Below are 15,921 nucleotides of genomic sequence, written 5' to 3'. Positions count from 1 at the left end.
GTTCTTTAGTACTTGGAAACTCCAAAAGCAGGTTATAAGTAAAATCACTATTCTTTTCATGAATGTTCTCAATAAAAATAACCTGTTTTTGGAGTTTTTAAGTATTAAAGAGTTATGATTTAATTCTGCTACAGCACAGTCTAATGTAAGTAGAGATACACCAGGATGCCAACTGTCCGTTGATAGAGCCACACAGCTACAGATTTAAATGGCAATCATCGGCCCCTGAAAAGTGATTGCTACAGATTTGAAAAAGTTTGAATGGTGGCACAAGCCAAAGCAAATTAAGGAAGCCTGTGTGCCAGATCCTGCCCCGAGCAGAAATTAAACTGTGTGGTAATGGCCGTGTGTAATCGCTCTGTTCACAGCCGCTGAAGCATGAACACCCACAGCGGGACCCAAACTCTATCTGCATTAAGTATAAGACATCTACAGCAGTGTATTACATGTCCAACTGCTAATACGCTACACGCATCTTATTAGCCTGTCGTTGTTTTGGGTTGTAATACTTGGAATTGTGTTGTTTTTAAATCATCTCACATTCCAGTCGGTTTGGTTTATTAAAGCCTCTATAGCTGCACAAAACACACAAACACACACAAACGTGGACGGGTATCACAGTATTCATTAGTTTACCTGTTTAACTAATTGTTGATATCTGCCAAGAACACTTCCTGTAAATACACGTGTGGTAAGTGTTGCAGGGGGGCTTGTTGGGCTGGCAGAGGAGACTTGGCCAATAGACGAGGTGCCAAACGTTTGATCCAGATGGTCATAGTGATTCATATGCCACGGCGAATGTTTGCATACTCAATAAATGCTTTCTGACAGTTGGCGTGTTGAGAGGGCAGAGTCAAAAGTGCGTAATAGTTAATGAGGAGGAGACCATCAGTAGTGACACTGCAATTATGCTCCTCATTAATTTGGTCACAAGCGGCAAACAGTTGGTGACATAAATGTAATCGACGTGCAATTAATTGATTTCCTCAATAGGTGCACGTTATTGGACGAGTTGTTAATCAATAGTGACAACAATGTGCTCAGCATGGAAGTAATTGAGAGGGTAAAACAGATTCAATTATCTTTTAGCAGCTGAATTATTCAGTCTTCCAACACGGCTGGATGTTGATGAAGACATTTACCACCATATTAATAAGTGGCGGTGTTGTACGGAACTATGGGATGAAGTTCGTTCAATTTGGCAAAGTATTTTTGTAATAATTTCAGCTCTTGAAACAGGGTTGTTATTTCATGTTGTTTTCTGGTTATTTAGTTTCATTCTACCGAATGCATTGAATAATTTGCATTTATCAGAGACCAAATCAATGCGATGTAACCATGCAAAACAGGACACAAGTACGTCAATGTGTTTTTTAACTGGGTCTCAGTCTCGAGACTACAAAAGTTCCAACAGAGGACCAGCTCCTCCCTCAACCAGGCTTATGTCATCCACTCTTTATAAACATCTCTCCAGCAGGTGCTTAGAAGCTGCCCGCCCTGCTCTGCCTCACTTTCCTCTCTGATCTACACACCAGCAGGCCATACGAGACGCACAGGTGTCTAACAGCATGAAGTGCCTGAACAACCGGGCCGACAGCCACCTGACCGGGCAGGTGGAGTTGGACAGCATGGGCAATGGAGCCTGGGTGAACCAGGGCTACTGTGGCTCCCCTCCGCCCCTGCCCCGAGAGGTCAGCACCATCTACAACTCTCAGTCCCTCTTCCAGGGCTCCATGGACAGCATGTACAAACTGGACACCCCCAGTCCATTCCTGGAGGAAACACCATCCACTGACCAAAGCCCGGTGAAGAAACGAGGCTGCTGCTCTTTCATCAAAGGTAGGAAGTGGAACCCATTCAGCAGTTTACAACAGTATGTCTTCTATAAGGTAGAGGTAGAGCAGTTGTCTAGTGATTTTCAACTCCTGCTTGCTTCAATTGTCCTTCAGCAAGACACTTGAATGTGTTGTAAAGCACTTTGAGTGGTTGGTAGACTAGAAACATAAATGCAGTCCATTTACCATTTGACATCTCTACAGTTATATAATAAGTATAGATGACACTTAGCCAAGATCTTGACAAAAACATCATCTTACGTCTTTCTTTGGTTCTAGTTCTGTTTGGGCCTGTACAATTAACTGATGAGACTCAGTTCTTTTTTTACATAAAACTTCTGTGGACCATCATAATTTAGGTCAGCTACTTTATTTCAAGTTGATACACCGTCTGCATGGTCTTTTAAAACACTCGACTCTATAAATAATGTAGCATCGTAATGACTGTAATTTGTCGGTAGGCTTCTGGGGCACAACTCTGACTGAAAACACCTCAAACAACAGAGAATTGTTTGTCCGAACCACTCTACGTGAGTTAATGGTCTATCTGGTGTTCCTGGTGGATATATGCCTCTGTAAGTATTCTACTATCCTGCATGAAATATCCAATATAAATGTATATTTCTGGCACTCAAAGATCCTGATCAGTACCCTGGTCAAATGGTATGAGCACTTTTAGCGCTTCTCTTACAAAGTGTCCTTTACACTTCTAAAATGTAAGAGTCTTTAAGAAAAGTAGCGATACCTGATTTAAACTTAATCTTTACACCTACTTTCCCAGAATTTTTATGTATAAATACAATTGTTGAATTGACATGCAAGAATGAAAAGTACTTCCAAATACTGTTGTACAAAATGTCTTTCACACATTAATGGTCCATAATGTGACATTTAAAAGTTGTATTAAACACTAAATGCATCACGGTATATTTTCATTGGATTGAATTACATATTTAGTTTGGTGTTCCTGTATCATTTTACCTTATTAAGGTTGATCCCCTGTTGAAGTGCTCACCTTTTGGCAGGGTGTTGGTGAATAGGGCATTTTGGACTGTTGATTTACCATCAAAAGCCTCCCCCTACTTTAATACCAACCACAAATGCGTTCCCCATCAGTCTGCCAGACAGCCATTGTCCAGCTGAGCATTAGGAGTGAAAGGGACTTGGGTACTGCTCCCTTGCCTTTTTGCGATAAGAGCATTTGGCCCTGTCCATTGTTGCTTTGTCTGGGTTAGATTTACATTGTTTGAAGAGGCTGTTTGCATCAGGTCAGCGTGCTCTCTCTTCAAACAAATTATGGCTTCTGATCTTGATCCATTTGACTGCAGTGACATGAACACAGCCAAACAAAGAAGTCTTCAATGGGGCCTTGCGTGTCTGCTCCTGAGTTGTCTTATCTCCGACTGTTGAATAGAGCAACATTTACAGCTGAGCCTGAGCAAAGCCAGATAGGAACCAATGATTGGCAGTTAACAATGTGACGACGTTGTCTTTCAGTGACATACGGTATGACCAGCTCGAGCACCTATTACTACACTAAAGCCATGACGGACCTGTTTGTGAATACGGGCGGTAATAGTGGGGTGAAGTTTCAGTCCATTGGCACCATGGCCGACTTCTGGACTGTGAGTTTTCCTTCCATATTCATTTCCTCCATGTTTACAACAATGAGAATTCACTGAGAAACGTGAAAATGAAACTGCATCCTCTCTCGTTACATGAACAGTATGCTCAGGGCCCATTGCTGGACGGCCTCTACTGGACTAAATGGTACAACAACCAGTCCCTGGACAGAGGAGACCAGTCCTTCATCTACTATGAGAACATGCTGTTGGGAGTGCCCAGAATGAGGCAGATCAAGATCATGAACAACTCCTGCAAGGTCCACAAGGACTTCGAAGATGAGATCACGGGATGCTTCGATGTTTACAACGACAAGAAAGAGGACGACCTGAGCTTCGGTCTCATCAATGGCACCGCGTAAGTCGCTCTCTGTTTTCCTTACAGGGTTACTTTGAGTATGCAGTTAGATTGGAGAACTACAGCAAAGTTGCCTTGGTCCTCTGCAGCTGGACCTACCACACAGAGAAAGAAGTCAAAGGTTCCTCTCACTGGGGCTTGCTGACTACATACAGTGGAGCGGGATACTACCGAGACCTGAGTCGAACCAAAGACGAAAGCATCATCATTCTGGAGGAACTGGTGGACAACCTGTGGCTCGACCGAGGAACCAGAGCTGCCTTCCTCGACTTCTCCACTTACAACGCAAACATCAACATGTTCTGTGTCATCAGGTAAAGAGCACAACTGACAATAGCAACTTTACCCATCGATAGAAGACATTGCATTGGTTGACTAAAGTTGTATTCCCTCTTTCAGGTTGGTAGTTGAATTCCCAGCGACTGGTGGAGCAATCCCTTCCTACCAGATAAGAACCGTCAAACTGATTCGTTACATCGCCAACTGGGATTACTTCATCCTCGGCTGCGAGACGGTTTTCTGTTTATTCATCCTCTACTATGTTGTGGAGGAGATTCTTGAGCTGCGAATACACAAGCTCTCCTATTTCAAAAGCATCTGGAACATACTGGACATTGTTGTCATAATGGTAAGAAAATGTAATTCTCCTCTGATTCAAACATGTCCTTTTCTTTGATTTTGCTTCGCATCAAAGAAGTGTAACTATTCTCCTTCCCAGCTTGCCATCGTTGCCATTGTCTTCAATATTTTCCGAACTGTCAAAGTGGACAACTTGCTTGGCAAACTGCTGGAACAACCTGGTATCTACGCTGATTTTGAATTTCTGGCCTTCTGGCAAACACAGTACAACAACATGAATGCAGTGAACTTGTTCTTTGCGTGGATTAAGGTAAAGTAACATCTTTCACTCAAACACAGTACTTAAGAAATGATCTGGCTCAAGCATCATCCCTTAGATTGAGTGTTTTCTTTAGGTTTTCAAGTACATCAGTTTTAACAAGACCATGACTCAGCTGTCCTCCACACTGGGTCGATGTGCTAAAGATATCCTGGGCTTCGCCATAATGTTCTTCATAGTGTTCTTCGCCTACGCTCAGCTTGGATATTTGCTCTTCGGGACAGAGGTTGAATCTTTCAGTACCTTTGTCAAGTGCATGTAAGAAGTCTCCAAAACAGCCTCTTGGCACAAAATATTTGAATAGGATGATTGAGCGTGAATAAATCAATCCTTTTTGTTTTTTCTTTCTGCAGCTTCACACAGTTCAGGATTATTCTCGGAGACTTTGATTACGATGCCATTGACCGTGCTAACAGAGTTCTTGGGCCAATCTACTTTGTTACCTATGTGTTCTTTGTTTTCTTTGTTTTACTGGTAAGCATCAGAAGGTAAACACAAGACGTTTGATTTTAAAAGGATAAAGATGGGCATTCTCATTACCTTTTTATGTATCTGTCCCTCAGAACATGTTTCTGGCCATCATAAATGACACATACTCTGAAGTTAAGGAGGAGCTCTCATGCCAAAAAGATGAGCTACAGATTACTGACATCATCAAACAGGTAATCAGATTCATGTAAAAATAGATACATCTTTGGATAAAGTTTTTCAAGAGTTACAAACAAAATGGAATTCTCTTTTAATTCAGAGCTATATGAAGACATTCATGAAGTTGAAACTTAAAAAGGAGAAAATATCAGATGTTCAGAAGGCACTACGATCTGGATCTGGAGAAATTGAATTTAAGGACTTCAGAGAAACTCTGAAAGAGTAAGTGAGACATGATCAACTATAATCTCATTTACTGAGGTTTCTTCCATTTATTTACTTATGTTTATTCTTTTGGTGTGTGTGTGTTTGGTGGGGGGGGGGGGTTCTCCTTAGTTATACCGCAGGTCATTGGACAAAGGGTGTTGTATGCGGTACAGATTGTTAAGACCCTTGAGGCAAATTTGGGATGTTGGGCTATGTAAATAAAATTGACTTAACTGGAGCATATTATTCAAACTTCAGTATCAAATGTAAGTAACCCTCAATGCTTTGATGATGTCATAGGATGGGACATGCTGATCATGAAATTTCTGCAGCCTTTTCCCGGTTTGACCACGATGGGAACCAAATTCTAGACGAAGACGAACAAGAGAAGATGAAAATTGAGCTGGAGGAAAAGAGGGTTTGTGTTACAGTTTGACTTGTTTCTTATTTAGCACAACAAGCAAAAAAAGACATTGAATTCACGATGGTGTTCCCCTTTTTCGTTTGTAAGGATGCTCTTTGCACTGAACTCAACAATCTTGGAATGCATTATGGGAAAGACTTATTGGAGAAGCCTCCTGTAACGTCCAATGAGCAGAACCACTCCAGTCATACATTCGTGGATCGGGAACAGTTTCAAAGGTGGGAATAGTTTCTACATTTAACCTATGAATTGTCCTCAAATATGAGAACTTGATTTCTTTTCAATCGACTAAAAACTGAATTACGTTTCCCTCAACATGGAAGACTGGCCAGACAGGTTCTCCAGCTTGAAAGCTCTGTGGCAGGCATCACATCCAGGATTGAGTTGATTATGGAGAAACTGGGATTACAAGAGAAAGCTAAAGGGAACGAAACGGCAAGGAAACTCACTGCGACCAAAAATGATGTGAGTATAGAACTAGATTAAGATTTCCATAAACCCTGTAGTACGCATCAGATACTATATTATTTACTATACTGAAAGGTTTATTGAAGCTATGGAACAACTGTGTTGTTGATAATGCCAAAGAGAATAGTTTTCTTAATTCCCATGAATACAAAATGTTGACTTTTTGATTACCCCCATCCAGAGCGATGATACTGCCTCAGATGGGAGCGTCCTGGTTTGTGTGGACAGAGGGACGAAGCCTGAGATGTCATCAAGGAGACCAGCAGTTAGCACCAGCATCACATACGATTGCCACATGTGATTCACCTCTGAGAGTCACGGGTTCTCTGGATTATGATGAGCAGGTCACACGCCAACAATGATTTGTTCTTCACTACTTTCCCATGTTAAAAGTCTGGATTCTTCACATCGACAATAAACTACCGACAGCGTGACATGGCAATACTTTGCTTCAACTGCTCTTAAATTACAGCCACTCATTTCATGGAAATATGTAAATACTGTATAAAAACATTTTTGAAAGTCTTTGCTTACTAGGCGACCGCACTAGAGCTAATATAAAAATCTGGTTCAAGTTGAAGCTCAGATATGTAGAAGGCTACAATACATGTTGTAGATGAGACCTGAATATAAATCTACATATTAGTAGTGTTGTGTCATATACATATACGTATTTCAAGAGTAGGTTAGAAGAAAATACTTATACAATATAATCCAATATTATGCGGCGTGTTTGCCACCTGATGTCTGACTAAGCGATGCTTTGCTTTAGTCATTTAATGTTTATGAATGTTCAAGTTCTATCACGGTTGCTCAAAGCGCCCCTTGACTTGTTTGCACAGTGTAGTGAGATGTAGCTACAAAAAAAAAATCCCTAATTATGTTTATATGGAAGACATTGTTTAATAATTATTACCCACCTTTGTCCCATCTCCCGAGTTGCCAAAACATGTAACAGAGCGAACATGAAAAAACAACATATTTTCATTAAATGCATAATAATTGGATCTGGGACATTTGGAGCAAATGTATAGAAGATGCATTCAGATGGTACAAATTTCAGAATGCACATTTCATAACTGTTCTCTGTGTAAAGCACAATTTATTAGTGTCTAATAAATGTACTGAACGACCAGGTTCAAACGTTTCTTTATTTGAAGTCACTTACTGAGTTTTCCCGCTTTAATGGAAAATGTATTTCATCCTTTATTATTAAACATCATTTATATCGTTCAACTTATATGTATTACTGTCAGAAAAGCAAATTTCCATTACATTCAATATTTTAAGCAACAAATGTTTTACATGTCATAAGCGTGCAGTTGAAGCTGAAACATCACTCGCTTTACTGCTACTCTTGGAAAATGGCACACAAACTGAAAAATGGGAAAATCCACAATGCAAAAGAATTTCGGTTTGTAATAGAGCCTCCGTCAATAACACCAAGTTTGAATTTACTCATACATCAATTAAGGCTTATTCATCAATCATATTGCTGAAACTTAATGATGGAATTCCTACCGACAGTATGTACATTATTTCTAAAGTGATTATGGTTGATATTTACACTCTTGGCCAACGTGACCCTGTTCAGTTACACAAACATCCCCCGGGTTTAATAAACAAACACATGATCAAGTTTGTCGGCTGATTCACCACGAAGAGGAGAGCGAGTGTGATGCACTGTACAGAATGGCACATACGCAAAGGAAATCCAAATGGCAGGACATCTTTTGAGAAATCCTCGTCACAATTTGCCGCCGATTTGTTAAAAACACTTTATCTGGAATATATGGAAATATTCTGCAAATACTGAGAAATTTCAAAATGCACTAAAAAAGGGGCAAAAAGTGACGGACAAATCAATGATATATTTAGGAAAGCTTCTGCTTTTGTAAAATAACAACCATCCCAAATCAGTAAGCACAAAATAATTATGAAAAACGTAACGCAAAAACCACGAGGGGCTGGTTTAGGTGCTAAATTAAGTTGAATGTTCTTTGTAAAAACCCTATAAATTAAATGAGTTATTGAGAAGAGGGAAACCAGCCCCCAGAATCAGCACACAGTCGGTTAACTTTACAAACATTTGGGGTTAAGCGTGTTACAATGTTTTCTCTATATGGGCTGTAGCCTTTACTTTGACATACAGGATTATAAATTAGTCAAATCTATGCTACATTAAGGAGTAAACTAAAATCCATCAAAAGTCTGCAAATAAACATGCTGATCACTCCGATACAAAAACTGAAAAAAAAAACTTCCTTTTTTTTTTTTTGCTTTTAGATCTGTGTCGGTGACAATTTTCTTTGTACACAAAATGCACCGAAGAGATACCACATCAGATCTCCTTTAAAGCCACAGTTGTTTATACAAATACTTTCTTCACACAAACTGAAAGGTCAACTATCGTTCCAGGGCCTCTATTCACAAAGCTTTTATCATTTATATATCAAAACGGGAATGAATTTCTAGCTGAAGCTAAGCCCAGACCAACGTTTAGCAGGTTGGTTCATTCTTTTGGCATCTTTTTATTTCTTTAATTCTTTTAGTGCAGTCTGTAGCACAGATTCATGACCGATGGAACCCGCTCGCTGCCTCTTTACAGACCGACCTACACCACAAAGATGAACGTCATCAATGCATGAAGACGGGAGTTTTGTATTCTGTTGTATAAAATGACAGAAAAATGCAGTGAAAGTATGACAAGTCTGTAACAAACACTGAAATATATTTAAAAGAAAACATATTAAAAGTGGATATTGCTTAAGTATGATAACTCAATATTAATGTTCGAGGTTTCCATGATTTGAATCCTTGTTCCAGTGACATGATGGCTTTGTAGTAACTGTGCTTTTAACTCATCAAAAGTACCGTGGCGGTTACGTTTCTACGAGTACGCGTCGTGTTTTTCAGATACATCTTTGCTCAGCTTCTGAACATAGGAGGGTAACAATTACATTTTGAAGGACTACACTTACTTTTTGATGGGTTGTCCCATTGGTTAACTTATTCAGTGTGTGATAAGTTCTGAGTGAAATGGTTGTTTTGGGAGCGACTATTAGCTACAAAGGCTTTGTGAATATGGCCCGTGCCCTTCTTCCAACACAGCATCTGCCCAGATGAAAGAGTGCTGCGTGGTCTAAAAGGGTTGACAGAATCCTCTTGGTACTACACTTAGGTCTGGGCCGGCTCACTGCGCTTGGTAGCCGGCCATGCTAAAGTTGGCCAGGTTGGACATGACCTGGCTGGGTGCGGCTGCAGCCTGGCCTGACTGAGATCCAAAGCCTTCCACCCAGGCTGGTGACTGGGACTGCCTGCAAAGACGCCACAAATACCCCGTTAGTATGACCGTGGTTGCTGCATATGAAGATTGATAAATAATAAATAAATGCTCCCCCCAGGTTAAAAAGGGAAAGATTCATTTAACTTACTCTACTCCAAATCCTTGCTGGTTCCACGTCTGGCCGTACATGCTGTAGGAGGGAACTTGCCACCCATTGGTCACATACTGCCCATACTGCTGCTGCTGCTGTTGTTGTTGTTGTTGTTGTTGTTGCTGCTGCTGTTGTTGTTGTTGTTGTTGTTGTTGCTGATTCCCATACACCTGATTCCACTGCCCCCACTGACCGAACTCAACCTTAGAGACAAACAGAGAGGAAGTGAATACATGTCTGAAGTGTCCTAATAGCTCTATGCTCAATTAGGAGCAAATACAGCAAGTACAAGGCCTTTAAATCTATGGCTTCACTCCGTAAACATATCTTTGGATTGGTAATAAGGTTTCTATTTTCGTTTCATAGTTATTATAAATAGGCTAAAAATAAAGACTCCTAAAATTGCATTTATCAGTTAGATCAGTTTCAGTGTGCCCCCGACTGCATTGTCCCGAGCTCTAGTCTGACCGGAGACCTGTGTTGCATGTCATTCTTTCCATCACTCACCTCATTTCCTGTCATTTTCCTCTGCTAAACTTATAAAAATGCCCATAAAAATACATGCCGTTTTCTAAATCTTATCAAATATTCATTATCCGTGACGTTCTCCCTACCTGCTGTGGATTTTTTGCTACGTCAGGAGATTCTTTGCCCCAGAAGCACTTCACTAGGTGTCCTTCAATGGCTGTGCCGTTTACTGAAACAATGGCATGGGCAGCGCTGTCGTGGGAGGAAAACCTTTAAAAAAGGAAAACAGCAGCTTAGCAGTCAAGGTCATCAAGCAGAATTGAAAATACACGTTCAGGCTAATAACTGTTCTGAGGTGAAGACAAACTGAACATAAAAGGCCACTGACACCGAATCAAGTACTGACTGGCTGTCATTGAGCCATGCAGTGTGCTTGTGTTGACATCTAGCGGCCAGATGCTGCAATGCACTGATGCGTTACCTGATGAAAGAGTAGCCTTTCTCTGGGAAAACTCGGATTTCCATTATTTGACCAAAAGGTGAGAAGGTCTGGCGCATCAGGTGTTCTGAAAGGATCAAACAGAAAAGAGGTTCGTGGTTAGTTTTCAGGCTATTTGAGGAAAGTGTGTGGTAAGCAGTAAGACCATTAATGTGCATCTGTAGAAAGCATGACACGTGCCTGATAGTCCAGACTGGATCCCTCCACAGTACACGGTGCAGTTCTGTGGACTGGACTGAGTCAGGACGTCATCGAACCTCAGCTGCTTTGAGCCATCTGAAATAAAGACAAGCAACATTTGTTCAGGGACGCTCTTACACAAAGTGTGTGCCTGAATCTAAACAAAGTTCACTTTTTTATTTTATTATTATATTTATTTATTTCCATTTTCTTTAATTCATTCTGTGGTTTTGTTTATTATTTTCACAGTTATTTGTCTTGCCTAGTTTTTGTACCTGTGTATGATGTTGGGTGTGTTTGGAGGAATAAAAACTTAAATGAAAAAAGAAAAAACAAGTTACCGCTGTAATGTATGATCGATATGATAAAATGACCTACACTCCCTTATTTGTAATCAATGTGATATATTAATGTCCGTTTTAACTTATCCTGGCTGATTAGACCTCAGAACTATGGCGCGCTTCAGATGCACCAATAAGAAGGATAAAGGTGTAGGGAGGGAGGAGGAAGTCAATCTGACACGGTCCTGATGGTGCGGTCAGACAGAACTCTGCCAGGTGAAATGGACTCTCCTCGTACAGTAGGTGAACTCCCTGGTGTCGGTGTGCGGGATCTTTAACACTTACTGTCCTGGACACTCTTCGGAGCTGGTGGTTTGCGTGTGGCCCAGTTGGTCCTGATCTGACGTCCTCCCAGCCACTGTCCCCCCATGTTAATGATGGAATTCTCTGCATCCTACAAATCCAAATCAAAGACAGTTAACTCTCTGAATTTGATGAATCTGTAAAGTTTACTGGCGACTATACTCTGTTCTCAAAATATACATTGCTGTTTGTATTATTAGTATAACTATGTAATGTTAGATGATTGATGGTGTTGTCAACTATGATTAAATAGATTTCCTTGACTGTGAATGTATTAAAGTAGGATAATAAACAGAAAATAGAAATAACCTTCAGTCTGTGTTCTTGCACTGGAGCCTTACCAGTTTGTTGAAGAAGGACACAAATCCATACCCCTTTGATTTGCCTGTCGTCATGTCCTTCACAACACGGGCGTCCCTGCAGGGAGACGTGAAAACAACTTCAGTGCACTTCTCAGTTCTAACGTTTCAAACTAAAAGGAACCACGCAAAACAAACTGAACTACTCTACTCTGTCCTAAATGAATGTATTTAGCTATCATGACCTCGTGCTGAGCACTGACTTGTTAAACACTTGAGAGGAAAAAACAAACAAAAACAAGTACGAAAACATGCAGCCTACAGTACTGTTTTTAAATCATTTCAGATGAATTAATGGATCCTTGCCACTAGAGCACCACTTCCTGATTTAAACTCACAAAAGGAACAGATTAAAGGGATTACCATGCATTCTTAAAATCTGCTGTTGGTGCTCTCGCTACAAATAGAAATATATAGAAAATATCAAAAAGAGAAAAAAGGAATTAAACGGCATACATGGCCTGTTAACAGATTTCTTTTTTTTCCCCGTGTCAATTCTTTACCACCACTATGGAGTATGGAGTTTGGGGAGCTGCAAATTTTGAGAAATTGACATTTTCAGAACTTTTGGAAGAGGATCATTGCACTACAAACAACACTATGCAAATCAAAATGAGACAATTTAAACATAGATTTAGAGGAATACATTGAGTGCTGGAATTTGTTAATCTAAGATAGATCATGTTAATACATAGCATCTACAAATAAAGACATATGGAAAGAATGGAATAAATAGAGAAAAAAAACTACATCTGAGTCTCCAGAGTGCACAGTTCCTTGCTGTTAGCCTTCAAGCTCCTGTCCAATCCTATGAGCATTTCTGTAAAATAACCAAAGTTCTATTACTTCACTGAGACCCACAACTAAAAGCTGTTCAGGTTTATACACACAGCTTACATTATATTTACTTACCACAGCCTAAATATGCAAAAAGAGTAGGCTAAAAGTCGACACTTCAGTCATAAAAATACAAAACACACAGACTACATGTAAGTAACTGGAACAAAGCTCTTAACAACTTACAGGTATTGTGTTGGAAACTTAAACGAGACTGTTCAAATCTGTTAAAGAGTGTGTTTTTAAAAACAAAGCAATACATATGTTGGAAAAAAAGGTGCAGTACTTGCATGTGAAAGAGTACTTTGTGTATGCATGTTGGTCCATCACAACTATGTTTACATGCACGGATGTAATGTCACTATTGAATATACATTTGACAAACAAAATACATCAAGATGAAGCAAAACTGGATTGGTTCTCCTGAACATTCACCATCTCAGTTGACTTGTAAACATTGCATCTCACAAAAGATAACTTGGCGTTTTCAAATATACTTGGAGAGAGAAGGGGATCTGGACAACATGCAAGAACAAGGGGGACATTGCAGTTCATGGGCAGACCCAAACCCCTAGGACACCAGGGTGTCCCAGTGTCTCATATCAAACCATTGTTTTTTTTTATCCCAAAACTAAATGATTGATGCGAGATCAGACGTGGCTTGTAGACTGTTGAGAAGGTACAACAACCGTCAGGATGTCATCCCTTGTGGACCAGTGTTTGAAATCACAATATGCACGAACTTCCTAACGTCATTACATTTACAGTTAAGTCACCCCATAGTGTATGCATGTAAACATGGTCACAGACAGTTGTTTCAGAGCATACGTTTACATAACATTACTAAGAAGTAACTTAATATTCCCAAAAATTTAGATAAATCAATATGCTTGCATTGCAGCATTCAAATTTGTTGTACTGCACGTAAAAAGAATTATCCTTCTAAGTGAAGACTTACGAGATTTTCCCAAAAGGTCCAAATGCTGCCTTGACATCCTCGGTGGTGATCTCAGGGCTCAAATCTCCCACAAACACATGGAAGTGATCTAGAACGACACAAAGGTGAAAACAAACAGAGGGAAGAAACCATTTACTATTCTCTGGTAAACTCAAGATGTCAGCAGCTTATAAGAATCAATAGGTGAACACTTACTGGACGTGTCTTTCTTCTGGCTACTTGGAGTGGTGGCCCAGTTTACTTTGACCTCCTGAAAGAATGTTACAGAGAGCCTTTAAAATAATGACAGAGAATCTGAGAAGTTGACATTTTCTACACAAGGAACAAGGATCCCAAGGGAATTCAAGCAGTTGCACTGCCAAGCTTTTCATTTTGGACCAGACGTATTGTCCTACCTTTCCTAATATCTTCCTCCCGTTCATGGCTGCAAGAGCTGCAGCAGCATCTCTGTGTTCAAAGAACTCCACGAAGCAATAAGGGTCATTGCTTGTATGCTGCGTGGGACAAGGTCAAACACAAAAGTTCATCAGGTGGGTCCCACTCCACTATGTGGTGGACAAATGTGATGTAACTGCAGCTAAAATGTGTCTAGTTTCTTTGTCGTCAACAGTGGATTTATTATTCCAATTTATGATCCAACGTTGGATAATTAGTTGGACATGGTCTCCCTCCATGTATGTGAATACAGGGGACATGAAAAGAAAAGGAGAAGATGTAAAAGATCAAATCAACAGTCTTTGCTGCTTACCTCTGTGATCATTTTACAACTTTTGCAAGGCCCGATCTGAGTGAAGAGTTGCAGAATCAGGATCTCCGTTACATCCTTGGAGAGGTTTCCCACATACCTGCAGGGAGAAGAGGGGATAATTCAGTGAAAGCTGTTAAACTGTAGTTTAACGGCGAGGTGGTACAGACTGTGATAATATTAGTTAATCTGAAAAACTGACCCATATACAGCTAATTTAGGGTATTCGCACGGTTAACTAGTCGGTGAGTTACTTATGTGACGTTATTTTTTATTACCGTTAACATTAGCTTGCCTGACATTCAAGCTAGCCCGACGTATGTTACGGCTAACGAGACAGCTGCCGCCGTTTAACTCTTCAAACGTGTTTCTCTTTAACCTTATGTTTAATAACCTGACGATAGTGGAACATAACATTGTGTTGTATGGCGGTATTCGCCAGGGTTGTGTAACGTTAGCTAGGTTAGCCACTGGGTCCCGACGTTAGCGAAGCTAAGAATACCTAACCAACACTGCAGTTGGATACATAACAGTACTTACAGGGTCTTGGGGTAGCTTTCGTCGTCCATGACCGAAGCCGACAGCTAACGTTTACCGATTCCGGTGAACCCTGTTAATTAACTAGTTACAACAACTAGCTAACTAGCTCAGAAGCTAGCTAACCGGGCGCCAGGGTATACGTCACGCTGGGAGTCCAGAGAGCTAGCAGGCGCGTGCGTGCGTGCGTGGGTGGTGTGAAAAAAAGCGCCTAGGCGAGCCGAGGTCAGAGTGAGGTAACGAATAGCCACCATTTTTACAGTTTCAACATTGTAAATAGTGAATTTCTTAAATATAGCTTTTGTTCCTGGGTGTGATTGGTTAATTAACGTTAAAAAGCCAAAACAGCGAACGCATTTAGCACTTAATTTATCATATAAGGCAACGGAAGTAATTAGCGCTAGAGACTTTTATTTTGGAGTAGAATGCCAGGGTGAGCTTGTATTACTCACCGGTGCTCGGCGGATCATGGCGGTGTCTCGAACCACGTCGAACTTTCTGGACCTGAGCCTATATGCATGATCTGAGCTCAGGAGCCAGCGTGAGCAGAACACTTTTTGAATTACTCATTCTGTCTCATAGCAGTGTAATTCTAACTGAACAAAATGTGTATTAAAATGCGTTGAGTACTGACTAATATAAAGATACATATTTAAGTATTCAATACACATAGTATTTAAAAGTATATGTGAAAAAATGCCGCTGAATCATGAGACTGTTGAATTAAAGAATACATTGCTGTGATACCTCTGGGAGTATAAGGAAACCTGTATTGCTGTCTGCCACAATGTATTTCA

The 15,921-nt window shown here is 40.4% G+C and overlaps 2 protein-coding genes across 5 annotated transcripts; one reads left to right on the top strand and one right to left on the bottom strand.

Annotated features, from left to right (window-relative positions):
• The first annotated feature begins 1,568 nt into the window (after positions 1-1,568).
• pkd2l1 (polycystic kidney disease 2-like 1) lies at positions 1,569-7,416 on the top strand. The gene is made up of 15 exons (XM_031839034.1): positions 1,569-1,839; positions 2,297-2,410; positions 3,333-3,460; positions 3,562-3,815; positions 3,905-4,129; positions 4,215-4,443; positions 4,534-4,704; positions 4,790-4,971; positions 5,067-5,187; positions 5,277-5,375; positions 5,462-5,583; positions 5,869-5,986; positions 6,080-6,210; positions 6,316-6,427; positions 6,642-7,416. Exons 1-15 carry the CDS (start codon positions 1,569-1,571, stop codon positions 6,759-6,761), a joined length of 2,397 nt encoding a protein of 798 aa, XP_031694894.1. The 3' UTR covers positions 6,762-7,416.
• Positions 7,417-7,593: 177 nt separating this feature from the next.
• tial1 (TIA1 cytotoxic granule-associated RNA binding protein-like 1) lies at positions 7,594-15,441 on the bottom strand. 4 transcript variants are annotated; one of them, XM_031838995.1, is made up of 12 exons: positions 15,128-15,332; positions 14,591-14,687; positions 14,238-14,336; positions 14,038-14,092; positions 13,843-13,930; positions 12,030-12,105; positions 11,671-11,779; positions 11,045-11,140; positions 10,847-10,931; positions 10,512-10,635; positions 9,895-10,100; positions 7,594-9,777 (listed from the first exon to the last, which is right to left on the bottom strand). In XM_031838995.1, the coding sequence occupies exons 1-12, from the start codon at positions 15,154-15,156 to the stop codon at positions 9,654-9,656; spliced, it is 1,188 nt and encodes a 395-aa protein (XP_031694855.1). In that variant the 5' UTR covers positions 15,157-15,332; the 3' UTR covers positions 7,594-9,653. The 4 variants fall into 4 exon arrangements, with proteins under 4 accessions (XP_031694855.1, XP_031694865.1, XP_031694874.1 ...); XM_031839005.1 differs by lacking the exons at positions 14,238-14,336; positions 14,591-14,687; positions 15,128-15,332 and adding exons at positions 12,504-12,579; positions 12,798-12,867 and having other exon boundaries at positions 11,998-12,105; XM_031839014.1 differs by lacking the exons at positions 13,843-13,930; positions 14,038-14,092; positions 14,238-14,336; positions 14,591-14,687; positions 15,128-15,332 and adding an exon at positions 12,504-12,827.
• Positions 15,442-15,921: the final 480 nt, after the last annotated feature.

This window comes from Anarrhichthys ocellatus, unplaced genomic scaffold, assembly GCF_004355925.1.
Source record: "Anarrhichthys ocellatus isolate YVR2014 unplaced genomic scaffold, GSC_Weel_1.0 scaffold3, whole genome shotgun sequence".
Taxonomy (NCBI): Eukaryota; Metazoa; Chordata; class Actinopteri; order Perciformes; family Anarhichadidae; genus Anarrhichthys; species Anarrhichthys ocellatus.
This window is presented reverse-complemented; position numbering and strand designations above follow the sequence as displayed.

Excerpts from the sequence above, each read along its gene's own strand:
- tial1 (XM_031838995.1), bottom strand. The coding sequence starts at position 15,156 with ATGGACGACGAAAGCTACCCCAAGACCCT. Across the intron at positions 14,337-14,590 it reads GTTGTAAAATGATCACAGAG|CATACAAGCAATGACCCTTA; the intron begins GTAAGCAGCAAA and ends TGTCCCACGCAG. Across the intron at positions 10,636-10,846 it reads AAAGGCTACTCTTTCATCAG|GTTTTCCTCCCACGACAGCG; the intron begins GTAACGCATCAG and ends CCTTTTTTAAAG.
- pkd2l1 (XM_031839034.1), top strand. The coding sequence starts at position 1,569 with ATGAAGTGCCTGAACAACCGGGCCGACAGCCACCTGACCGGGCAGGTG. Across the intron at positions 5,376-5,461 it reads TTACTGACATCATCAAACAG|AGCTATATGAAGACATTCAT; the intron begins GTAATCAGATTC and ends CTTTTAATTCAG. Across the intron at positions 6,211-6,315 it reads GATCGGGAACAGTTTCAAAG|ACTGGCCAGACAGGTTCTCC; the intron begins GTGGGAATAGTT and ends TCAACATGGAAG.